Source organism: Schistocerca gregaria, chromosome 2 (genome assembly GCF_023897955.1).
Source record: "Schistocerca gregaria isolate iqSchGreg1 chromosome 2, iqSchGreg1.2, whole genome shotgun sequence".
Taxonomy (NCBI): Eukaryota; Metazoa; Arthropoda; class Insecta; order Orthoptera; family Acrididae; genus Schistocerca; species Schistocerca gregaria.
In genome coordinates, this window is record NC_064921.1 from 945,916,985 (window position 1) to 945,944,899 (window position 27,915).

At 37.3% G+C, this 27,915-nt stretch overlaps 1 protein-coding gene across 3 annotated transcripts in view; it reads right to left on the minus strand.

Moving 5' to 3' along the window:
* Window positions 1-14,609: 14,609 nt before the first annotated feature.
* LOC126335405 (leukocyte elastase inhibitor-like) overlaps window positions 14,610-27,915 on the minus strand; it is a 195,773-nt gene continuing 182,467 nt past the window's right edge. Inside the window, exon 8 of one of the 3 annotated variants that reach the window (XM_049998668.1) lies at window positions 14,610-14,946. In XM_049998668.1, the coding sequence (XP_049854625.1) occupies window positions 14,810-14,946 (137 nt within the window). In that variant the 3' untranslated portion in view covers window positions 14,610-14,809. The remainder of the gene's footprint in view (window positions 14,947-27,915) is intronic. The other 2 variants (XM_049998669.1, XM_049998671.1) reach the window with 2 other exon arrangements.

Consider the following 27,915-nt stretch of genomic DNA (forward strand, 5'->3'; position numbering starts at 1 on the left):
CGCTCGGCCACCCTGGCCAGCCACAGACAGGTGCGTCTGTGATGGTGTACTAACGACGAACCTGGATACACGAATGGCAAAACGTCGTGTTTTCGGATGAATCCAGGTTCTGTTTACAGTATCACAAGGGTCGCATCCGTGTTTGGCGACATCGCGGTGAACGCACATTGGAAGAGTGTATTTGTCATCACCATACAGGCATATCACCCAGCGTCATGGTATGGGGTGCCACTGGTTACATGTCTCGGTCACCTCTGTTTGCATTGACGACACTTTGAACAGTGGACGTTACATTTCAGATGTGTTACGACCCGTGGCTCTACCATTCATTCGATACCTGCGAATCCCTACGTTTCAGCAGAATAATGCATGACCGCATGCTGCAGGTCCCGTTCGGGCCTTTCTGGATACAGGAAATGTTCGACTGCTGCCCTTGCCAGCACATTCTCCACCTCTCTCACCAACTGAAAACGTCTGGTGAATGGTGGCCGAGCAACTGCCTCGTCACAATATGCCAGTCACTACTATTGATGAACTGTGGTGTCGTGTTGAAGCTGCATGGGCAGCTGTACCTGTACACACCATCCAAGCTCTGTTGGACTCAGTGCCTAGGCGTATTGAGGCCATCATTACGGCCAGAGGTGGTTGTTCTGGGTACTGATTTCTCAGGATCTATACACCCAAATTGCATGAAAATGTAATCACATGTCCGTTCTCGTATAATATATTTGTCCAATGAATACCCATTTATAATCTTCATTTCTTCTTGGTGTAGCAATTTTAATGGCCAGTAGTCTAATAATAATCTTCCAGAGTCATAGGAGTTGGGATCCATGGTATCGTAAATAAGAAAGTCGCTTTGTGTCAGCAGTTGCTTTCATTATTTGGCACAATTTCAACACTAATTACACAGCACGTCTTATCACCAGGACATGGGAACAACGAAAGGATAACTATTACTAAAACTAATAAACGAAGAGTGTAAAAGTTCTTTTGTCAGTCAGTGTGAAATGCTTTTTAAGTGGATCTTTGGTGTGAGAGTCGAACAATTATCTATACATTTTTCAATAAGATGCCCCCTTGGGCAAATTGTCCTATGAAATGTCAAATTCCGGGCAATGAGCCCAGTCACTTTACACAGTGTTAGTTCTTTCACTCCTTTACACATGTACTTGGACTACATTGTTCGTGTCTTTTAAGGGATTTCTCATCACCACCTTGCTTACATAGTTCTGGTGCCTGCCCTGGCACCTAGCAACGAAAACAAAACGTATACTTTAGGATACACAAAATATACATTAGCTTAAATACTACAAACAAAAATTGCTGCATCTTTCTTTACATCAAATACATGAATATGATATTACATTTTATACAAGTCCATAATTAAGTTCCTTATGACTCAAACGTTTCAGCAGATCATCAATGTGTTTCTTCCAATTTAATCTCTCATCAGTGGACACACCTAAAAATTTTGAATATTCTACCTTAGCTATACGCTTTTGATTAAGGTCTATATTTATTAATGGCGTCATACCATTTACTGTACGGAACTGTGTGTACTGTGTTATCAAAATTCAGTGAGAGTACGTTTACAAGGAACCACTTAGTAATTTTCTGAAAGACATTATTGACAATTTCATAAGTTAATTCTTGTTTGTCAGTTGTGATTACTATACTTGCATCATCAGCAAAGAGAACTAACTTTGCCTCTTCGTGAATATAGAATGGCAAGTCATTAATATATATTAGGACTCAAGACCAACCCTTGTGGAACCCCATTCTTGATAGTTCCCCAGTTTGAGGAATGTGCTGATCTTTGCATATTATGAGAACTGCTTATTTTAACTTTCTGCACTCTTCCAGTTATGTACGAATTAAACCATTTGTGCACTGTCTCACTCATGCCACAATACTTGAGCTTGTCTAGCAGAATTTCATGATTTTCACAATCAAAAGCCTTTGACAGATCACAAAAAAATAACAAAATAGATTTGAAAGAGGAATTAACTAGTTCATTAAGGAGTCATGTAAACCGATTGTTCATTGACTTAAATGAGGCACAGAGTAACCAATTTCAGGACTTACCTAAAAAGCTAGAATTGGATAGTGAAGATAAATATAATAATGTAGAAGCTGAACTTAGTGAAAAATTAGGATCATTTCAAAGTGTATGTAATGTTATGTTTGATGTTGTAAAACATAGATTACACACTTTAAAAGAGAATGTTGAGAAGCAGGACAAGTTATTACCAATAGTCCAACCACAAATAGCAGGCATCAATACTCGAGTAGATAAAATTGAACAAAACTTTAAAGAGAAACTAGTAGCATCAGATATGATAAATATAAGTAGCCTGGAGGAACAGGTAGAGGAAATGATAGACCAAAAAGTGGCCACGAGAGTAACCTTCGACAACATGTCTCCAAATTTGTCTTCTGAACTTAATGATACCAAGAGAGGTATAGATAATTTATGGAAGGAATTCAAACTTATTCAGGACAAAGTAGATAATAGGGGGACTTCTCCTAATGTGTAATTAACTAGTGAGGTAATGATGGGTTTAGAATGGGGAGCTAATTCTGGATTATCCAGGCAATTCCCTAAGTTTAAGCCAGATGGAGAAGTTCATCCTACCCACTTTTTGAAAAGGTTCAACCAAGCCTTGCCCAAGAACTGGGATGATTCGAAAAGGACTGAGTTTGCTGTGGGGTATCTATTAGGGGAAGCCTCAGAGTGGGGTATGGTAAACAATGAAAACTTTTCCTCTTGGGAAGATTTTCAAAAGAAGTGTAAGGAGAAGTATTGGTCAGAAAGTGGCCAGGAAAAAATGTTATCGGACTTGTGGGACCTGAAGTATTACAGTAAAATGTGAGGAACAATGAGAAAGTATTTCGACTGGCATCTAACGTGAGCAAAATATTTAGATAACCCAATGGAGGAAGAGGGGTTAGTTCGAATTTTACTAAGGATATTGCCCATTTACACAAGGAAGGATATATTATGTAGTGAGTGGAAAACAGTTAAAGAATTATTATCCTTTGTGAATGCACTGGGTGCCTTAAATAAGGACTGCAACGAGAGCGTACACAAGAATGAAAATCAGAATTAGAAAAGGATTAGTAATAATAACTTTAAAAGACATGAGGCCAACTTAGCTAGAGTACACCAGTGTAACTGGAATAATGGTAACGATAATTATCAGAAGCAGCATCCACCTTCGAATTTAGGTCCAATAACTTCGCAGGAATTTGTACCAAGTAATAACAGAGCACAAAGTGGTAACATAGTACCCCAGTTTGGTAACCAAACAGTGACTACTAGTAATGAGGAAAACATAGTGTGATCTAGAACCAGGGCCGGGGCCCAGGACATAGAGATACACTAGGAGGCCTGGTTTATAATAAGTATGTTAATTTCCACACAAAATACCAACATAAAAATGATTTCTACTGGAAGAACCAAACTTGACTACCAATAATCCACAACCAATAATAGTAGGAAACGTGGAGACTTTTGAAGTTAACATATTTCTAGTTTCAGGGAGTGAGGTGTCACTAATTTCTAGCGCATTCTTAAACTTATTACAAACGAAACACCACCTACCTCTGTTACCAGTAACTAGAGTTTACACAGTTGGTATAACAGGAACAAAGAGCAAAGTTGTGAAACACGAAACCCAGGTGAATTGTCACATTGGAAATAATTTGTTTCGTTAGACATTGTTAATAGTAGAAAATATCATTAAAGATGTATTATTTGGGTTAGACTAGCTATTAGAATTTAAAGTCATTTTAAATTTTGAGGAAAATCTTCTATGTTTTGGGAAAGGGGACGGCAGGTATTAGGTACCATTTGTGACAGACAGCTAAAGTGGTAAACAAACAACGGAGAGTCAATGTCTGCGATAAACAGTACAGCACAACTGTCACTGGAGACCAATTAGCATATAGGATTGACATACAAAACAAAGTAAAAGAATCCCCACCATTAACCAATGCACAAAAATTAGATTTATATATAATTCTAATGGAATATGATAGGTATTTTCTGATCGTCCCGGTAATATCAGTGATTGTATATGCAAGTTTAAAATCAAAGATGACACTCTATTTTTCTGTAAGCCATATCCAATACCAGTGAATCTGAAAGAAGCAGTTAAGGAGGGAATTGACAAAATGATTGACAACAATATAATAGAACATTGTTCTAGTGTCATGAGTAACCCTTTAGTAGTGGTAAAAAAGGTTACAGGAGGTGTGCAATTAATGCTAGACGCATGTACATTGAATAAGCATATAGAAACAGAACAGGACAGATCAATTAACATTGATGAATTGTTTTCCAAATTTGTGAAAGCAAAGTTTTTTATCACAACAGACCTGACTGTTGGATACTGACAAATTAGGTTACATTCGAATTCAAAAACGTATACAGTATTCCTGTTTGATGGGAAATCTTATCACTTCAGTGTGTTATCTTTCGGACATAATATCTCAGTATCAGTATTTGTACGTGCTCTGGACGAAGCGTTAAGATGAGAATTATTGAAGGATTTAATCATATACACTCCTGGAAATGGAAAAAAAGAACACATTGACACCGGTGTGTCAGACCCACCATACTTGCTCCGGACACTGCGAGAGGGCTGTACAAGCAATGATCACACGCACGGCACAGCGGACACACCAGGAACCGCGGTGTTGGCCGTCGAATGGCGCTAGCTGTGCAGCATTTGTGCACCGCCGCCGTCAGTGTCAGCCAGTTTGCCATGGCATATGGAGCTCCATCGCAGTCTTTAACACTGGTAGCATGCCGCGACAGCGTGGACGTGAACCGTATGTGCAGTTGACGGACTTTGAGCGAGGGCGTATAGTGGGCATGCGGGAGGCCGGGTGGACATACTGCCGAATTGCTCAACACGTGGGACGTGAGGTCTCCACAGTACATCGATGTTGTCGCGAGTGGTCGGCGGAAGGTGCACGTGCCCGTCGACCTGGGACCAGACCGCAGCGACGCACGGATGCACGCCAAGACCGTAGGATCCTACGCAGTGCCGTAGGGGACCGCACCGCCACTTCCCAGCAAATTAGGGACACTGTTGCTCCTGGGGTATCAGCGAGGACCATTCGCAACCGTCTCCATGAAGCTGGGCTATGGTCCCGCACACCGTTAGGCCATCTTCCGCTCACGCCCCAACACCGTGCAGCCCGCCTCCAGTGGTGTCGCGACAGGCGTGAATGGAGGGACGAATGGAGACGTGTCATCTTCAGCGATGAGAGTCGCTTCTGCCTTGGTGCCAATGATGGTCGTATGCGTGTTTGGCGCCGTGCAGGTGGGCGCCACAATCAGGACTGCATACGACCGAGGCACACAGGGCCAACACCCGGCATCATGGTGTGGGGAGCGATCTCCTACACTGGCCGTATACCTCTGGTGATCGTCGAGGGGACACTGAATAGTGCACGGTACATCCAAACCGTCATCGAACCCATCGTTCTACCATTCCTAGACCAGCAAGGGAACTTGCTGTTCCAACAGGACAATGCACGTCCGCATGTATCCCATGCCACCCAACGTGCTCTAGAAGGTGTAAGTCAACTACCCTGGCCAGCAAGATTTCTGGATCTGTCCCCCAGTGAGCATGTTTGGGACTGGATGAAGCGTCATGTCACGCGGTCTGCACGTCCAGCACGAACGCTGGTCCAACTGAGGCGCCAGGTGGAAATGGCATGGCAAGCCGTTCCACAGGACTATATCCAGCATCTCTATGATCGTCTCCATGGGAGAATAGCAGCCTGCATTGCTGCGAAAGGTGGATATACACTGTACTAGTGCCGACATTGTGCAAGCTCTGTTGCCTGTGTCTATGTGCCTGTGGTTCTGTCACTGTGATCATGTGATGTATCTGACCCCAGGAATGTGTCAATAAAGTTTCCCCTTCCTGGGACAATGAATTCACGGTGTTCTTATTTCAATTTCCAGGAGTGTATGTAGATGATATTCTCATAATCTCAGCTACCTGGGAAGACTATTGCCTAAAATTGAGTAAGACCCTGAAAAAACTTAAAGAAAAAGGTATTATGTGAAATTGTGTAAGTCACACTTTGCGAGGCAAGAGGTGAAGTTTTTAGGGCATCTTGTAGAGGTACAAGGGATTAGATCAGATCCTGAGTGCATAAAATCTATCAAAAAGATTGTCCACTCCCTAAAAAGTGAGACAATTGAAGGGATTTATTGGAATGGCAAGGTACTATAGACAGTATATTAGGGGTCAAGAACTAAATGACACAAGAATTTTATGTTTCTTAAGAAAGGGAATATCATGGGTTTGGGATCAAGAGGCAAATAATGCGTTTGAAAACATAAAAAGAGCACTAGTAGAAGCACCCATATTGCATTGTCCGAGTATGGGCGAACCATTTAAAATTGCAACCAACACATCTGATTATGGGACCGCGGCAGAACTATTCCAAGGAGAGTGGGGCATACATAATGTAAATCGCAGATCTATAGCTTTTGCTAGCCGTAGTCTTAATAAACATGAATTAAACTACACAGCTACTGAAAATGAACTGTTAGCAATAGTATGGAGTATCCAAAAATTCCAAACACTAGTATAGGGGTCAGAAATCCATATCTACACAGATCATCATCATTTGATGAATAGTCATCATCATTTGATGAATAGTCATTTGCTACATAGTAGATTAATGCGATGGATATTGTTCCTACAAGAGTATGACATTAGAATATCATACGTAAAAGGTTCTGAGAATATTGTACCAGATGCTTTGTCTAGGTTACCTACAGGCATGGAAGAGTTAAAATGGATGGAAGACCCGCCATAATTTTTGCAATTAATTTTCTGACAGGAGAGTATCCATATACCAGGGTACAAGAGATGGCACAAAGAGTAACAGAGAACATACATCATGATCCCTATTTCACCAAGATGTTTGCTATGTGTATTAGGAATTCCTTGCCTCCTAATCAAGTAGGAAAGTGGAAAATTATGGGTCATAATTTATTTTGGAGAGATAGATAACATTTTAGTCCTCATAGAGTGTTGGTCAAAGTATGTTAAGTTGTATCCTATTAAATAAGCAAATACACCAGGAAGAACAAGGAGTGTTTATGTTTCTTATGGTGTTTTATATCGTTAATTATTGTAACGAGAAAAAAGAAGAACAGTTGAAAAATGGTTAAATATACTTCATGTGTTGGGCTTGCTAGGAGCAAGACTTGTTCACAAATTGTGTGGATGTAAAAACTATGTTATTGCAGATGTATTTCTTCAAGTCTAATACGAGACAAATCGGTTGACTTAATAACAATCAAATATTCGTGTGAGAAATATTGAATTTCTTCTCTGTGGAAGTTGAAATATGCTATGTCTGAGTTAAAAGTATTCTTCAAGTACTAAATTATTTCAAAAATACAGAATCTTATAAATTCCTGTAACCAGTATTATTCTTCAGAGAAGAATGTTTTGGAGATTGATAGAGCCGGCAATCCCGAGAAGGAAATCAGCTGTGCAGATCAAGTAAGTCAACTGATGTGAGAGAGGTGTGAATTTTGCTTGCCATCCAACATCACACTGCTTCTTATCGTCACACATAATTAGACATTCTCTGCATGACAAGATGGTCAGCTTGAGAAGATGCGTCCAAAAGCTTAAATGCTAGGTTGGATGCAGTCAATAAAGCTCTAAAATGCATTTCTGAAGAGAAAAGTAAGAAAGTTATTGTTAAATCAGAAGCAATAGGCATATTACAACAGCTTAGCTCTAAAAATATTGCTTTTATGGCTACAATATGGGGCGTATTTTGGAACGATTCAGTGCAGTGAGTACAGCACTACAGTCAGAAGAAGTTGACATACCTGCGGTAACTTTAAACTTCACTTCTGACTTTCATAGATGAGATGACCAAGTCTTTTGAAGTGTACAAAAAGTTGGAGAAAGCTGGAGGCCACACAACATCTTCTGCGAGCCAATGAATCTCAAGAAAAACGTGTGAAGAAATGAAAATTCTTTGATGAGTCAGAAAATGAAACAGTGGTTTGCAAATATGAAGGTGACAAACTGAAGACCAATTATTTAGTTATATTGAACAGGCTATCCACACAGCTCAAGAGCTTTCTGAAAAGTTCTCTTCCTTATCCAGTTTGACAGAAATGGACCATGGTGAAATGTATAATGCTGCAAAACAGCTGCAGCATATTTACTCAGGGGATACAGAGGATTCTTTTGGAACAGGATGTGTCCATTTCAAAAGCTTGCTTTTGAGTTCTGGATATGAGAATGGTTCTTCTTTACCAGTCTTAAATAAAATGCTAAGAGAGAAATATCCGTTTGATATGTGTCCAAATATCAGGATTGCTCTGCAAATTTATTTGGCCACACGAGCAACAAACTGCTCTGCTGAATGATCCTTCTCAGTTCTTGGAAGGCTTAAGAAGTACTTGCGTGCTTCTCAGACTCAAGATCATGTGAATCACTTGACTGTATTAGCAATAGAAAATGATCTGACTGTGAAACTGGACTTTGAAAATGTGATAGATGTGCTTGCTGATAACAAGGCAAGAAGAAAGCCATTGAACTGATGACATTCTTTGTTGATGTAAATCTCAAGTACCATAATTCCATACAATATTATCCATTTATATATATACAGCACATTTATAATTTTATTGCAGACAAAATGTTTTTCAAAATTGCTTAAGTTTGTTACTGGAGTGGAGGAGAGGGGTGGAGGGGGGGGGGGGGGGTTGGCTGGCAAAAAAAGTTATAAAAAAGTTATTGGGCTCAGGAGCGTAACATTATCTAAATACGGAGCGGAAGGCATCACATTTCTCTTGTAGCAGTATCCTACCAAAACTCCTTGAACTGATGCCATTCAAATGTAGGAATAATAAATTTTAATAAAAGAATTTTGCTTAGTGATTGTATAATGGATATGGATATTCTGTATGAAACTATCAAGTGATCCCATAAATATTTAGTATCTTGTGTGTAGCCACCAATAAGACACTGAATGGTTTTTTCTCTTTGCAAAAAATTAAAAATAACTCAAATTTCCTATGTTATATCTATAGAGAAAATGAAAAAAGCAAAGATAAAGTGCCTGAATTATAAATGTTTACAACATACACGACACAGAACTGAGCTTACTGACACTGAGCAGAAGATGATTTGAGAATGAGGTTTGAATTAGAGGCACTTTTGGGACCCAAGGAAAAATAGACACAACTTCCAAACCATCCACAGTTTATACAATTATGATTGGAAAGAAATGGCTTGCAGTGGTATATGTATTTGTGGACTTAATGATTTTCTTCATAACAAAATTACAAGGTTTATTTTGTATTTATTTCATGTGATCACTGGTTTATACTGCTGCTGCCAAGGAATCAGACTATGAAATGTTATAAGAGCAGAGAAGGTGAAATGGTGGAAAACGGACTGTAAAAAGTGACTCTCATGGAGATGTAATATTTTTACCTTTTGTTGAAAAATTTAATCCCTTTTGTTAATATTTTCAAGTTCATTAATGAATATTGGTTAATGTGAATTTAAGATGTGCAGTAATTTGAATTTTGTAATTTTTTCAAATTTTATTTGTAACTAAACTTTGATGCTATGCAGCAAATAAGAAAGATTGAATTTTGTTATTTTTCCCGTTTTTGTACAAAAATGCAAATAGATGACCAGTGCCTTCATGGGCTTACTTAAAATTACTGAAATTTATGAGATAATACTTAAAATGTTGACTTGACATGGTACATATGTAAATTTTTTACCATGGAATTATCCAGGTTAATAGTTTGTAATATTCACCTGTATAATTCCATGGGGTAGGTTTGGCCCCCACCACCCTTCTAAGTCTTTTATACTCCTAATTACAATAGCAAGGATCTATACTAGTTTTTTTTCTTTCCTTGCTGTTGCTCTTACCAAGTATTTTGATGATAGACTCTGTTACATGTACACACATTACATGAAATTACAGACTAATTAAACTAATTTTGGCTCTGAAATCAATTTATTCAGATATTGTAATGCGTTGTTCTTAATGTTTTGTATTAGTTAGTTTTGCTGTATTTCAAAAGTTATTGTATTTCAAAGTTCTTGATCTAGAAGGCATCCATAAAAGTCTAGTGAGCTAATCGATGGATTGAGAAAAGTAGATTATCTTTAAACTGTAGACCAAATTTTGCTCATTTTCCGAACCCAACAACACCAAAAATAAACATGTAATTGACATAATTAAGAATTGTGTAATTTTTAATATCCATATTTTTAATAATCAATATGGTTACCATACCTAAAAAACAAGAATCCTCATAGTTTAAGCATAACTTGGTTCTGTGTCTTTTAATAGCTGCTGCTCATATTGGTAGTTTGATAAACAAAATCTTGCAGTAATTTTTACTTCTATTTAAAAAGGAATAATGTGACCCAGGGAAATTTATGGTAAAAATCAAATTAAAAAATCACATAGTTTTCTAGGATGTATCTATAAAAGGAAGAAGCATGCACAATACCATTATTGTGTTTATAATTTTTGTTGGAGTTAAGTCTTGGTCAGTATGTAACGTGCTCTGGGATTTTGGTATTCTCGACAGTATGGGCTCTAGAGTTGTTATTTGAAGTAGTCTTGGGATTATTTGAGGATATGAGCAGTGACTATCAGAATCAGTGAAAGACTTAACAAGTAACATTTGTAAACATGCTATTGTACTTTAACAAACTATTATCATCATTCTTCGTGCCTTGTAGACAATTTCTTGCTGTGCAGTAGGAAAAATTACTTTGTGTGCCAATTAATTCATGATTCTCATTATTTTGGTTGAATATAATGTAATGTTATCCATCATATGTGATTACAAGGAGACCAACACAAACATTTTTTATCTATAATGATGCCTGGTTTTTAGTGATATGAATCAAACTTCATAAATAAATATGTAATGTGATTTTGTGTGAACTTTTGAAAAGAACTACTGGACTTATCTTTTTATTTATTAAGAGTTACAATCCTATCAGAAACACTTTCAACTAATGGACCAGTGGAACAGCTAAGATCCCTCTTATATCCTCACAATGCATGGCTAGAATAGCATAAGAATATCATATGCACCTAAATGTATTGAACATTTAGTACTCGGTGACAAGGTTTACATCCTTTTAAATCTAAATATGCATAAGATATCTTTTTTTAGCGATTCCACATCCTTACAGGCAATTTTATTTGGAATCTGTGGGAGGTATATTAGCATATCTGATCTTATTTTGTTATATTTATTTTGTATTCTTGTTTTCTGGCATGTTCCACATCCAAGAGGGTCTCCTCACTATAGATCAATTAGAACAAAAAGTAAATTTAATTTAATCCTATGCAGTTATGTCACTACTACAGGAAAAATAGATCTATTATGACATATTTGTGGTCAGATCTAAATGTTAGTGAGATATACAATCTTTATCAACAAAGTACCAAGACAGCAATAAAGACCCCTTAGTTTGAGATGTATTATAAAATATTTTATCCATTTTTTCAATATTGGCTTTGCAATACCATGTAGTGATAGCTGTCATGTCCGTGAATACTTTAGCATATAAAAAATTGTTCGAGGAAAATAGTCAGGAAAAATGAACTAGAAGTGAAACTGTACTCTCGTGTTAAACTGGCTGGTGCTACCTAAGAAAATCTGAATCAGGCACAGAATATTCGAAAACTAATAATTCATTGCTTTTTGACATGCAACAATATCTGCCTATGTGCTACTTGTCTATCTGAATTGCATTCTTCAAATGCCAGCTGTGGACATTTAACTTCTGTGAAGACAATGTATCTGGTGGTGGTGGTTAGTGTTTAACGTCACGTCGACAACGAGGTCATTAGAGACAGAGCGCAAACTCGGGTTAGGGAAGGATTGGGAAGGAATTTGGCCATGCCCTTTCAAAGGAACCATCCGGGCATTTGCCTGAAGCGATTTAGGGAAATAACGGAAAACCTAAATCAGGATGGCCAGAGACAGGATTGAACCGTCGTCCTCCCAAATGCGAGTCCAGTGTGCTAACCACTGCGCCACGTCGCTCGGTCACAATGTATCTAATAATGATGTTACGATGTTAAGAGGAAGTAGCAGGTTATGGGTCAGATTACATTATTTCATATCTTCAGCAGTGTATTATAGCAGTCATTCCTGACAGTGTACATCACGTTATTGTGTATTCAGATTTTTTTTTGTCAAAATAAAAAACTTCTCTCTTGTTAGCTTTTGGATGTACTTTATACAGTCAGGGAGATCCGATTTTGTGAAATGTAAGTATCTAGTACCAGATCATGTGTATTTACCCTATGATCATGATTTTGGGCAAACTGAGAAAAAGAAAAGACAATTACCTTTCATTTATGTTCCAGAACAGTAGACGGAACTCGTCAATAAGACAAGAGTAAAGTAACCTTCCAATGTTGTAAAAATGACAGGTGCATGCTTATTACTGTAAAACATCTTCCTGATAAGGTACAGAGATGAGAGAATTTTGATGCTGTAAATATCAGAACAAAAACAAATACTATGTATGTTTACTATTAGTAATTTGACATTTCCTCTCAAATATGAGGGTCCAAGATTTATAAAACACTTATAAAACCTGCATTGCTGAAGGATTTACAGGAATTACTAAAATAACACTGATTGTTCTTAATTACAAATGTATTGTGTGTATTTTTTTAGAATAAATTCATTTAAATTACATTAAACTTTTTATACAGTGATAAGACCAGAAAAACACATTTCGCTAGAGTGATGGTAATTTGCGATTGTGTGTGTTTGATAATGTGCATAAGAATCATCACATGATATTGTTATTTTTTATTAATCAGTTATTATTTCTCATGTTACGATGCATGATAAGAGATATGACTGATCAGAAAGATTAATTGGTTCTCTCTGTAAGAATCTTTGTTAAAAATAATAATAAAGTAAATTGATAGAGTTTTTACAGTGTCACTTACAAATCCCTCTTTTTCTTACTTTTTAAAAACTGTGGTTTAGCCCGTTCTTCCGTGTGTGTCTTCAACTGAAGCCAGAATACTGGGGGTGAAGGAGGGATGAGGTTGGTTGGTTGGCTGATTTGGGGGAAGGGACCAAACAGCGAGGTCATCGGTCCCATCATTAAGGAAGGATGGAGAAGGAAGTTGGCTGTGCCCTTTCAAAGGAACCATCCTGGCATTTGCCTGAAGCAATTTAGGGACATCACAGAAAACCAAAATCAGGATGGCCGGATGCGGGATTGAACTGACATCCACCTCAATCTGAGTCCAGTGTGTTAACCACTGTGCCACCTCGCTTGGTGCCAGAATATTCTTCACACTAAAAGCCACATATGTTTCTCATTACATAGATGTGTGTCAATTCCTAATTCTTATTTCATTGCTACACATTACTTGCAGTCTGCCTTGCGTTGCATACTTCAGAGGAACTAACTGCAGATCCAGAAGATCCTTTCCAACGAATTTTTCCTTTTTCAGTTTTCTTAAAAATACGGTGACATTAATATTGGTGCATTCTTCAAGTTTAGAACCTTGTATGGTATTGCACTCTGGCTGAAGTTTTCTAATATATTTTTATTTAGTGTATCTCACATCCTTCTTGTGGTTAACTGGTGCTATGACTTTGAATGTCTAATTTGCTCTTCAGAAATGCTATGTTACTCATCCTGCCTCCACAACAGTGTTCGTGCTGCAGATGAGCTACCTCCTTTTTAATTGCTCTTTTTTGTAAGAGAATATTTTCAGAGGTCTCTGCTCAAAAGCAGGACAAATTTTAATGTAGAGCTACATAAAGGTAGTGCTTTTCTAACAGGATTAGACTATAAAGTGGAAATGAAGTAGTTGTGCTCAATAAATAATTGCTATGTACAGTAAGGAGAGGCAGAATAATAATAAAATATATCTCCTGCAGATGTTTTACCAATTATTGTTAGGAAAATAAAGAAGGGAATACCATAAAACAAAGGAAGGAGAGGCATACAGCAGTCAGTCGCAATCCTATTGGAATTTATTATTCTTGCAAATATAGATTTCAACTATAAATAGCAATCTTCTATCCAGAATGAATTCACGTTTCAACAGCCATTGCTACAGTTGTTAAACTTACTTTTCATTCACCATTCGGAATACAGCATGTAATGGACACCTGATCAGTTGGGAAGCCACAGGTGTGGCGGTTAGCAGGGAGGAATGCCGCATCACCTGCTAGCAAATCATGTGTCTGTTTCGCATTGCATTCCAAATACCAAAAGTGAACTGGTTCAACAATTTTATCAATGGCTGTTCAGACTTGAATTCATTCTGGATAGCATCCCACATTCTGAAGATGACTATTTATAGCTGAAATCTAGATTTGCAAGAATAATAAAAGCTAATGGGATTGCAACTGACTGCTGTGTGCTTCACCTTCCTTATAGTCTACGGTTGCTTTGCACAACATTTCCTGATGGAATCAAAGTTGTTTAGTAAAATAATTCATCCAAGACCAATGATCAGTGACATGTTAAAATCAAAGTTGTTATCAAAACATTTACACATTTTCTCTGTTAATTTAAATTTATATTTCTTCTCAGCAGCAACAATACACAGAATGTTAAGATATATTACCATACATTTTGAGCATATTTAATAAATACATTGATATATTGTATTAGTTGTAATATTTTTGTTTTAGTAAATTAGTTGCGACAAAATTAACAGAATTCACAGCACAAAATAGCTGCTATGTGTGATATTAATTATTTCATGGAATAATGAAGTGTCCAACAAAAATGTTTGTTTGTTTTTGGCATTCCTTAATGAAGAATGTGAAAGGATGGTCTGCCTTGAAAGAAACTGGTTCACATGGAATTTTGGCCTTCTTGTAACGGATAACTGCACCTGAAATAAAAATCGTCTTTGAGTGATATAAAATTGTTGAACTTTGTCAGTTTTGCTTTGTGTGAATGAAAGATTCAGGTTAAGCACTTCAAAGGAATATAATTAACAGTCAACACATTGTTAGAACTGCAGCAGAATGTTTAGCAACTAGAAGTATCATTTCCATTCAGTCCAGTTTCTCCATTCTCCTTTACTGCATATGTTCTCCTTCTTCATGAAGTTAACATTATCACCACCACCACCACCACCCTTTATCTCCATTCGTATCTCTCACTCCATCGATGTGACTTTACTTCTTAATATTTCATTTTTCTTATTTTGTGTGTCATGGCTTGTATTCCTTCTGTGGTTTTTTTTGCATTTAATTATCTCATGGTGGTCTCATGCCTGGATGATCAGTTACTATATTGTTCTGGTAGTTTGATCTAGGCTGTGAATTCAAAGTTTTACATTTTTGTTCATTCACTTCCTTCATTCCTTCACATATAATGAAGAAGAGCTTTCAGCATATGAAATTAGTCATGTTACATATTAATAAGGAGGAAAATTCTGTCAGGTACACTAATAAAAATTATGAGCTGTGCAAATGTACATACACAGATCATTTTTGCATTTCTTCTAGATTACTATATTTGAAGAAAAGCAACATCTTTGAAAAGGCAAATGCTCTTCCTATTACACTGTTCAGCTGATGTTTTTATCTACAACATCACACAAAGCTCTAATGTAATTTTACATGATACATGACATAGATTTTCAACTGCTGATGTGCCATCAAAGTCTGTGTTGATGTGATACAACAGCCAACCAACAAATAAGCAGCATGCTGAACATTGTACATATGCTGTAGATATAGAACAGTCAATGCTCAAGAATTATTGCCGCACTAATGAAAGTAGGATAACATACAAGAGCCAGACCGTCATAGAGCGTTAACAACAGAAGGATGCCCAACTTCTGTGAAATTTACATATCTACATCTGCATCAACATGACTATTCTGCAATTCACAATTAAGTGCCTGGCACCACTGTCAAGCTATTTCTCTACCTTTCCATTCTTGAACAGTGCACAGGAAGAATGAATAGTTAAATCTTTCTATGTGAGTTCTGATTTCTCTTATTTCATTACAGTGATCATTGCTCCCTAAGTAGGTGTGCACCAACACAATGTTTACACATTTGGAGGAGGAAATTGTTGATTGAAATTTTATCAACAGATCCTGCCATAATGAAAAACGCCTTTGTTTCATTATATCAGTGATGCCTGCTCCCGAATTTCAATGTCCTTTGTCAATCTTATCTGATGTGGATTCCACACTATGCAGCAGTACTCCAGAAGACGATGGGTAAGCATAATGTAGGCAGTCTCATAATTAGACTTGCTGCATCTTCTAAGTATTCTGCTAATAGATCACAGTCTTTGGTTCACTTTCCCCACAACATTATCGATGTGATCAGTCGAATTTAAGTTATTCATAACTGTAATCCCTAAGTCACTAGAATGAGATTTTCACTCTGCAGTGGAGTGTGCACTGATATGAAACATCCTGGCAGATTAAAACTGTGTGCCCGACCGAGACTCGACCTCGGGCCTTTGCCTTTCGTGGGCAAGTGCTCTACCATCTGAGCTACCGAAGCACGACTCACGCCCGGTACTCACAGCTTTACTTCTGCCAGTATCTTGTCTCCTACCTTCCAAACTTTACAGAAGCTCTCCTGCGAAACTTGCAGAACTAGCACTCCTGAAAGAAAGAGTATAGCGGAGACATGGCTTAGCCACAGCCTGGGGGATGTTTCCAGAATGAGATTTTCTTGTAAGATATTCTTGTAAGACACGAGAGTGCTAGACCAGTGTTTCTCTAATAGTTTGTGTAGCAGTCTGATACTGTTGACCTTGTTACAGGTGCTTGTGTATTTGTTAAGCTGATGAAATGCTGTTGTTTACAGTGTGTAACTTGGGCTGTTGCAGGTTAATGGAACCACTGTTTAAGTCTTATGTGTATGTGGGCATAGTCTGTGCCAACGAACTCGATGTAATGTTGATTCTGTAAAAGGAAAACATGCCATGTATATTTCATATCCTTCTGTTGCTGCTGAATTCCTGGACAGGATGCTGGCAGTGGTTGACATATGCTTCAAGAGGAGGGAAACATTATTTTCTATTCAATACAGATTTCTGTATTTCTGTAAATGATGCTGAAAAAGGCATTCAGCTACTGAGTTCTACCCTGGATCAAAAGTCTAGAGGGTACATACCATGATTATGGTTTGTTCAATAAAGAGGATAAATTAGGATGATTGTATTATGGTTTTTTAAAAGTAATAATTTTGGATTTTGTATTTGTTGTTTTTAATAATGTCCTGTTATGGCTCTGATTATCAGAAACTAAATATTTTGCTCTAGCAGTTGGCTCCATGAGTAATTGGTTTGGGACCAACTGTCTGCTTCCATCACACTATTTGTCAATAAATCATTTTTTTTAGCTAATTCAAAAATCCTACTGCAAATTGATGTTACGGACATAGGTCTGTAACTCAGCAGATAACTCATATTCCGTTTCTTTAATATTGGTGTGACCTGTGCAGCTTCCTAGAATTTATGTATGGATCTTTGATCAAGTGAGCTGTTGTATGTGATTGCTAAGCATGACGATGATGAGGTCTCATATTCCGAGGAGCATAGGGGACGATGCGGGAGACCCGCACTGACGTACCAAGCACGGTCCTAGTGGAGCAGGCTTGCCATTGCCTTCCTCTGACCATAATGGGGATGAATGATGATGATGAAGACAACACAACAACACTCAATCATTTCGAGGCAGGAAAAGTCCCTAACCCCGCCGGGAATCGAACTGGGGACCCCATGTGTGGGAAACGAGAACGCTACCGCAAGACCATGAGCTGTGGAATGCTTAAGTGTAGTGCACAAGAATGAGATTTTCACTCTGCAGTGGAGTGTGCACTGATATGAATCTTCCTGGCAGTTTAAAACTGTATGCCAGACCGAGACTTGAACTCGGGACCTTTTTCCTTTTGCAGGCAAGTGCTGTACTATCTGAGCTACCTAAGCACGACTCACACCCCGTCCCCACAGCTTCAATTCTGTCAGTACCTCACCTCCTACCTTCCAAACTTCACAAAAGCTCTCCTGTGAACCTTGCAGAACTAGCACTCCTGGAAAAGGGGTATTGCGGAGACATGGCATTATAAAAAAGACTATTTTCGTCAAAGTGACTTAATAGTTGTTCTTTCATTATCGATTCCATCTCCTTCACTAGTACTGGCATTATAGATATGGGCCTGTAGCTTGACACTTCAAGTGGATTGCCTTTTTTGTAAACAGGCACTGTGCATGCTACTTTCAAGATGTCTGGAAATTCCCCTCCATGGAGGCTTTTATTTATCACTACTGCTAATGGCTGTGCAATTTCACTGATTATAGTTTTTAACATAGTACAGGACATGCCATAAACATCAGGGCTCCCTGAAGATTTGTAGCTTTTTACAATTTTTATTATTTCTTTTGGATACAATCTCTTCCACATTACCATGCTGCATGTATTCTCAAATTTCACAGCAGCTACAGGATCTATTCCAAAGTCAGGAATTTCATCTACTGTGTTTTCCACTGTTCTTATAAAATAGTCATTAAACTCATCTGGACTGCAAGAATTAGAGCAAGAGGTGGGCTTTTTCCTGAACTCATTAACCAGGTCCCATGCTGAGGATTGTGAGCTTCTTCAATAAATCTGGCATTGCTTTCCTTCTTTGCTACCGAGCGAGGTGGCGCAGTGGTTAGCACACTGGACTCGCATTCGGAAGGACGACGGTTCAATCCTGTCTCCAGCCATCCTGATTTAGGTTTTCCATGATTTCCCTAAATCATTTCGGGCAAATGCCTGGATGGTTCCTTTGAAAGGGCACGGCCGATTTCCTTCCCAATCCTTCCCTATTCCTAGCTTGCGCTCCGTCTCTAATGACCTCGTTGTCAACGGGACGTTAAACAGGAACCACCACCACCACATTCTTTGCTTTTTCTACTTCCTTTCTGTAGATCCTTTTGGCCTGTAAATAACTAGAGTACAGTGTGTCCTTAATATCTATATCTTTAGTAGCTTTGACCTTGTCATGTAGTATTTGGACACCTACATTTTATTTTGGCTAGTCTAGGAGCATACTACCTCTTTACTTTGTTGGTTTTTTGTCTACATTTTGATTTAGTATTTGAAAATCTCTTGGGTTTTAATCGGAAATGTTCATCAAATTTCACTTTAAGGGTCTGGAACATGTGATTGAATGCAGAATTTGATGGCAATTCATCAATTAATTGGTGCCAATCTATAGAAGACACTGTAGTTTTGAAATCATCTAAACTTTTCTTTGTAATAATTCTATTTCGGAATACATAATTTGAATGCCAGCTGGGAATTTGTTGATTACTTACTGAGTTTGTCCATAACTGCATGATAACTGCATGGTGATCTGCTAGTATAGGGTCCACCACACTTACTTTGCAGTCCCAACTGTGTAGGTTTGTCACAATTATGTCAAGACAAATAGCTCCTCTTTTTGGTAGAGAGTTACCTATGAATAGCCCATAGCTGCTTCCTAAGTTTATGAAAGCTCTTTCTTCATCATTACCTTCTCCAATATGAATGTCGAAGTCTCCCAATAAAGCAATTTTTGTCCCTAAGTGCACTAGGTAACACCGATAGCTTTCCAACTCATTGAGGAAATTTTAAAAATTTCCATCTGGGGAATGGTAGATAGTAACAACAATTAAGTTGGCATCTGACAGTCCCAAAGCAGCTAATTCTAGGTCTAGATCTACACATAATTTACTTAAGACAATTTTATTGGCACTGAGTTTACTATTTACATACAGAGCCACACCACCATGGATAGTAGTTTCTTTACACCATTTCTAAATAGTCAATGTTTCTGTAGTATTCTGTTTGTGGTTGGGCTATCCAGTCTTCACATATACATAATACATCAGGTCTCACTTCATCAACAAACAGCGATAATGTATCAAGTTTTGTTCTGAGGCACTGCACATTTACACTCGCTATTTCTTCAATGATAGCATTTCCTTTTTCGCTGGAATGTTCTTGATCTTGGGAGTTTATTGTGATATGTGGTTTATTCATCTCATTACATACAATTTTCAAATAATTTGATTTGATGTACAGGAGACATGTCAAGGTTTACAAAAGAAACTTTTTTTCACTTTTTTAAGAGAAATACAAAGTTAACATTATATTTTACATTTCTAAGTTACATGTACATCAAATAATAAATGTAATACAATCCCTGCGTTCAGATTGTGAAGCTGTCCTCAATGAATTAATCGACAGAATAATAACACTTTTCAACCAGAAGAGTAAAGAGCAATCTTTTCAGTAAACCCACCTCCATTTTAAATATATTTCTGCCTTTTATTTTATTGAAAATTTTTAATCCCATATACTCTGGCATTTGGGCATAAAGTTTTAAACGATGTGTTGGAAGTTTGAAGTTATATCTGTGGCGAGTGCTGTAGTTGTGGTCAAAACGGAAAGTGTCTAGTGTATGTTGATTTCTATATAGGAACACCACCATCTCATACATGTAAAGGGAGGGGATAGATAGTATTTTTAAATTTTTTAACAGTGGTCGACAGGATTCCCGTTTTTTTGCAACACACATTTCTAATTACTTTCTTTTTAATACTAGGAGCCTAGTGACATTTGCTGAATTTTCTCAGAAGATTATGCCATAACGAATAACTGACTCCAGGTAGCAGTGATAAACTATCTTTCTGGTATCCATGTTTGTGGTACCTGACAAAATACACTTTCCGATTATATTTTCAACTGTATCATGAATTTGATTTAAATTGTCATTTTTGATTAAAACCAATATGTCATCTGCAAATAAAATGGAGAGAACATCAATGCTTAAAGGTAAATCACTTATGTACAGCAGAAAAAGATAAGACCCTGAAATTGAGCCCTGCAGGATCCCTGTACAAATCGTTTGCCAGATGGAGAATGAATTTTTTTTCCCATTTTAATTTAGAATAACTCTCGGTTTTCTTTCAGACAAATAAGATTTGAACCACTGTCATGCCCTGTCCATGATCCCATACCTCTCTAACTTGTGTAGAAGTAGTAAGTGATTGACCAAGTCAGACACTTTGGTCAAATCACAAAAAATACCTGTGACTTTTTTACCCTTGTCTAAAGCAGAGCTTATTTTTTCAGTGAATTCTGTGATAGCATTTATTGTATTTCTCCCCTTTCGAAATCCAAATTGATTTTTAACTATAATATCATTTTCTGTGAGAAAGTTTTCGAGATGTTTTGCAACACTCCTTTCTATCACTTTAGCAAAAACTGGTAGCAGGGAAATAGGGTGGTAATTACCATCAGATGGTTAGCCTTTCTTGAAGAATAGTCTTATTTCAGCATATTTCAACACTTCAGGAAAATATCCTTCGTTGAATGACATTAATAATTTTAGACAATGGCTGAGAAGTGATGTTATAAATAACCTTGACTACAGTGGTTTGAATTTCATCCCAACCAGCTGATTTCTTGTTTTTTAAAGACGCTATAGCATCTCCTACACCATTTGGGATAATTCTTTTGAATGTTTTAAGGCTTGCATTTTGTTTTATATTTACAAAGTTGACATCTACATTGTCCTGGTGGGCTGTGATACCTACTTCTGATTTTGCCACATTTATGAAAAAATCATTGAAACAGTTTGACATTTGAAAACAATCTATAATTATGTAATTTTTAATATTAATTTGGACAGTTTCTTGGCACTTGTTCTTAGCTCCTAATTCAGATTTGATGACACCCCTAATTGCCTTTGATTTATTTTCATGTTTACTGATATACATGTTGTCAGCCAATTTTTTTGCTCCCTGTGCAACTTTTTGAATATATTATTACATCTCTCTACATACCTCACAAAGTCAGCATTTTTGTGATGTTTTAACTCATTGTGCAGCTGTCTTTTCCTGGCACTAGAAACTTTTATTCCTGGTGTAATCCAATTTATTTTTTGGCCACTCTTTGTCATCAGGCTTGAGGGGGAAAAGTTTCATTGAAAACATCTAGGAAACAGTTTAGGAATGTTTTAAAATTTTTTACACTTGACGTACTGTTACCCAGAGTCCAGTTTATAGTTATTAGTTTGTTAGAAAATTTATTTACGTTCTCTTTGCTAAAGTTCATTTTAAAACATGTTTTCACATATTTTGGTTGCCCTATTTTTGGAAGCTCTATGAGCAGTGCCAAATGATCTGATATGCCTAAATAAAAAAAGAATTTACTTCCATCCTCAAACCAATAATTTGTCACAATATTGTCGCTACATGCTTCAGAGTGGCTATTTCTTCTAGTGCATTCAGTGAAATTTAAATTAAAAGCATATTTCTGAATTAAGTCACAAAAATTTTCAGCATCATTATTATTATTTAATACATTTATACTAAAGTCTGCTGCAGCTACAATTTTTCTTTCTGTCTTTCTAAAGTCCTTCTAAGAAACATTGAAATTTGGATAAAAAGAATTTTGTTACAGCACTTCCAGGAACTCTTTACAGAGTCACAATTTCAGTATTTAAATCAATTAGCACCACAGCACAACTTTCAAAATTACCTTCCTCATTCAAACAATTGAACTCAGTTCTCTCTTAAAATTTTATTGAGTCATTTAGAAGGATGCAGGAGCCTGCACAAGATTTGTTGCCTCTACAAAAACTAGTGGAAAATGTAAATGTTCAATTTTGTTTGGAAACCATATACTGTCTTTAGTCATCCAATGTTCATTTAAACATACAATTTTTAAATTTGAACATTTGGAAAGTAAAACTTGTTGTCCATAAATTTTAGAATAACTTGGGTTACAAAAATCTGAGGCTGTACCATTTACATTCCACTGCATTACAAAATGTTTATAGCTGTTTTGAATGCTTTAAAGTAAATCATTTGTTGGAATATATCTATATTTTTGTTTTAAGTTAATGCTTTTGTTTTAACATTCTTTCCACACTTTGTTTCCCTGATTATTGATGATTTTGCAAATGTTCTAAAACATTTTACTCAGTCACTGAGCCTAGCCTATTTAGGTGTACACCATCTATACCCAAAAATTTGTTACTTAATAATTTATTTGGGGTTATAAATACTATGCCAAGCTTATCACACTCGTCCCTAAATCCACTGTTTATCTTATTTATGTAAGAGTCACTTACCAGTCTCCTTTGCAAAACACCACTTATTACCAGTCTTGAGTTAATATACAAAGATTTGGCAGTACGAATCAAGTTTTGAGATTCACTAATAATTTCAGCCTCACTGCTGTGCCGACGGAGTTTGTCGCAACATGCATGAATATGCTCTTGAAATTTGATTTTACTTTGACAATGTTTTGGTTAGTAGAAATGTTTTTTAAATGGCTGTTTTGTTGGTCCAGCCTAATGCCTGGATGCACTTCAGCTTTTGAATTTGGCATGATATTTTTAAGGAAGGAGTCTCCTATGAAGAGAAATTCTTCATTCCCATTTACAGAAACATTACTTTGAGGCCTAATTTTCTTTCTCTTGTAACACTGCACCACTGGTATTTATTTTCTGAGTTTGTGCTGTTCAACTGTGCAGGCTTACATCATTAAAAACTGATTTAGAAGCATTTGTGTAACCTTGTGAAATGTCACTAATTTTACCAAACTTTTTGTTTTCACATTGCTCTAAAGCCTCTATAGATGCATTTGTTACTTCATCTCTTTGCGAATTGAACTAATCTGGATTGTTTATAGCCCTATCACAAACATGATGTTGGGGTTAGGTTTTTCACTTTTAGGATTCACTCAGTTGTATTTTGCTATTCTTCATATCAGTATTTTCTTTCTTCAGTAATAATAGTTTTGATTTTACAGCAGTGCAGGTACCACAAATCAGTACATTTTCATAATGTGATATTTCTTGTAAGAGCATGTTTTCAGAGGTCTTTGATCATAAGTAGGACCAATTTTAATACTTAGTCACGCAAAGATAGAGCTCTTTTCCATACAATTAAATTACTCATGGAAATAATGCATTTATGCACAAGAAATTACTGTGCAGTAAGGAGAGACAAACTAATGATAAAATATCATGCAGAAAAGGTACTAGCTACTAAACTAGTTACCATAAAGAAAATCATGATGTAAATAACAAAATAAAGCATCTGGAACAAAGAATCAGTGACATGTGAAAAGCAAAGTTGGAATCAAAACATTTATTGTTCTGCATACATTTTTGTATTAATTCTAATTTATATTTTTTGTCAGAAGCAGCAGTGTTAAATAGAATGTTACAATATATATGCATACATTATCAGTACTTTTAAAAATGATACTGATATTGAAATTAGTCACAACATTTCTGTTTCTTTTAAGTTTGCTGCAACAAAATTAACAGATTTTCATCATAAAATAGCTATTGTGTGTAATATCATTTACTTCATGAATTACTGAAGTGTCCAACAAAAATATTTGTTTGCACTTGGCCTTCTTTTATAAACAATATGAAAGGATGGTCTGCCTTAAAAGACACTGGCTCCTGTGGAACTGGGATCCTTTAATGAACAATTATAGGTATAGCTGAAATATAAGTCAATTTTGATTGAAATGAAAGCAGCAAATTTATTCCAGTTAACTTCTACATTTCTTTGTGTGTATGTTACTGAGATTCGGATTAAGCCTTGTAAAGAAATGTAATTAATAGTTACCACTACATTAGAACAGCAGCAGAATATTTAGCAGCCAGAAGTACTATTTACATCTGCCCTAATTTCTCTATTCTCCTTTACAGCATACCTACTACTCCTGTTCCATGTAACTGGCATTACTACCACTATCACACCACCAACACCACCAAAACCATTTCTTGCCACCTGTCCCTCTCACTCTACCAAGATGTATTTTTTCTTGTTACTTCCTTTTTCTTATTTTATTTGTTATTATGTCCTCTTCGTCTTTTCTGCATTTACTTATCTTTCCGTGGTCTCATGTCTGGGTAATCAGTTACTAACAACTACGAATATTATTCTGATATTTTGATCTTGGCTGTCAATCCTAAGTTTCAGATTTCTTCCTGCAACTTCTCTATCTCGTGTTTAATAAACCACCTCTTTAATTCCTTCACACATCATGAAGAAGAGATGTCAGGGCTATGGAATCAGTTATGTTAGTCATTATCAAACAGGCAGTGTTTGTGAAGTACAGTAATAATAAATTATGAGTTCTGCTTTTATGTAATTCTACGTCACACATGACATATTTCTTCAGCTGCTGATGTGCCATTGAAGTCTTTATTGATATGATGTCACAGCCAGTGAAACAATAAGCAGTGTGCTGAACAGTGCATATTGTAGATATATTGAAGTCAATACTGAACCATTATTGCTACATCAATAGTAGAAGGATGCCACTCAAAAGTCGTTAACAACAGAAGTATGGTCAGTTTCTGTGGCTTCTAACAGCAATCATATGTTGATAACAATGGACATAACATTTTTTTTCATTCATCAAATGCTAAGTCAAACATAACTGTCAGAAGAATAACATAATAAAACTGTACTGATGACTTAAAAAAATAGTGATTCTGTCAGCAGACCATGGAAAATCCAGGATGGAATGTCACAGTGTTCTGGTAAGTATGGTTTCTACTCACCAAATAGAAGAGATGCTGAGTTGAAGACAGGCACAACAAAGAGACTGTCAGAAAACAAGCTTTTGGCCAATAAGGCCTTTGTCAGAGTTAGAACATACACACATGCACACTCACACAAACACAACTCTTACACACATGACCACAATCTCCGGCTGCTGAGGCCACAGCAGGTCCCAGCAGCCAGAAACTGCAGTTATGTGTGTGACTTGCATTTGTGTGAGTGTGTGCGTGTCTGTTCTATTCAAGATGAAGGCCTTGTTGGCCAAAATCGTTCAAATGGCTCTGAGCACTATGGGACTCAACTTCTGAGGTCATTCGTCCCCTAGAACTTAGAACTAGTTAAACCTAACTAATCTAACGACATCACACACACCCATGCCTGAGGCAGGATTTGAACCTGCGACTGTAGCGGTCTTGCGGTTCCAGACTGCAGCACCTAGAAAAGCAGCACCTAGAACTGCATGGCCACTTTGGCCAGCAAAAGTCTTTTAGTTGTGCCTATCTGCAACTTAGCATCTCCATTACATGGTGAGTAGCAACTATCCTTTTCATAATATTGTGACTTAAACAGATATTTCAACATACTCTCAAGCTGTAATATATAAAGTAATAATAAATAATGTAATACAAAACTATATATCTTAAACTGAAATTTCAACATATCTTCAAGTTTACAAGTAACATAGTCATTATTGTGCCATTAAACTCTCCAAGAAGTTGGCCAATGAAGGTTGTTTGGGGCAGGCTACTCAGAGTATTCTTGTGAATATGTGCAAACAATGTATTGAGAGCTTTAATCATCTTTTCATTGATTCACTGATTCCAGTTCCATTGATCTCATTAAACAGGAAGACCTTCATGGATGTAAAATTAATCAAGTTATGCATTAACAAATAGAAGCACATTACAGAAACTTAATATGTAGGGGAAGTCCTACTAAAACGATATACTGTACCTCACCCTCCAAAACCCCCTCCCAACAACACACAGAACCCAAAACCTAATCAGACATGCAACACAGTCATGAACATTTACCCCAGAAGCCTTAGTCCCACAGAAATATCAGTCCTTTCCAAAGGCCTCACCTTTTGCCCCACTCCCAAATTCAACCATGAGGGACTAGTTAAAGACCTTCACTTCTTCTCATGGTCTCTACAGTGGAAACACTTTTTCGACACCAACCTGACCAATCAGACTCAACCAAAGACCAATATTGATCCTTGTCTAACTCAGTTTACTCCTCCATCCAACCGTGATCCACGCCCTTTGCCTCCAAACCACCCCCTGTTAACTTTCCAGAATTTCTTATCCTCGAACCTTGCCTCACGATCATTCCCCAAATCCCACAACATGCATAATAACCTTAAAGCTGCAGAAAAAACTGCACTCCACCATCTAAAAACTGATCCCGATCTTATAATCCTACCTGCAGACAAATGCTCCACCAACGTTGTTTTGAACCGAAAGGATTATGTGGCAGAAGGACTCCGTCAGCTGTCAGATACTTCGACCAACAAACCATGCCACAGTGATCCCATTCCAGCAATCCGCAGGGTCTCCAGTCACTACTCAAATCCTTAGGCCCATCCCAGAACCTCTCCCCAGAGTCCACCTCTCTACTTACCCCTACCACTCCCTGCACTGCCACCTTCTACATGCTTCTTAAAGTCCATAAACCCAACCAACCAGGACACCCCATTGTGGCTGGTTACTGTGCCCCCCCCCCCCCCCTCCTGAGAGAATCTCTGTTCTCATAGACCTACACCTTCAACCTGTTACCCTCCTATATAAAAGATACCAACCATTTCCTCGGCCAACTCTCCACAGTTCCTTTCCCTTTACCACATGGTGCCCTGATCGTCATTATTGATGCCATCTCCCTGTACACTAACATTCCTAATGTCCATGGCCTTACTTCTATCAAACACTACATTTCCAGACGCCCTATGGATTCCAAACCAACAACCTCCTTCCTAGTCTCCATGACCAACTATATCCTCACCCACAATTACCTACAAACAAATCCACAGATAGCTATGGGCACCCGCATGGTACCTTCCTATGCTAACCTATTCATGGGCCATCTACAGGAATCCTGCCTAAATAACCAGAATCCTAAACCCCTCAACTGGTTCAGATTCATTGATGACATCTTTGCTATCTGGATTGAAGGTGAGGACACCTTATTCACATTCCTCCAGAACCTCAACAACTTCTCCCCCATTTGCTTCACCTGGTCCTACTCAACCCAACAAACC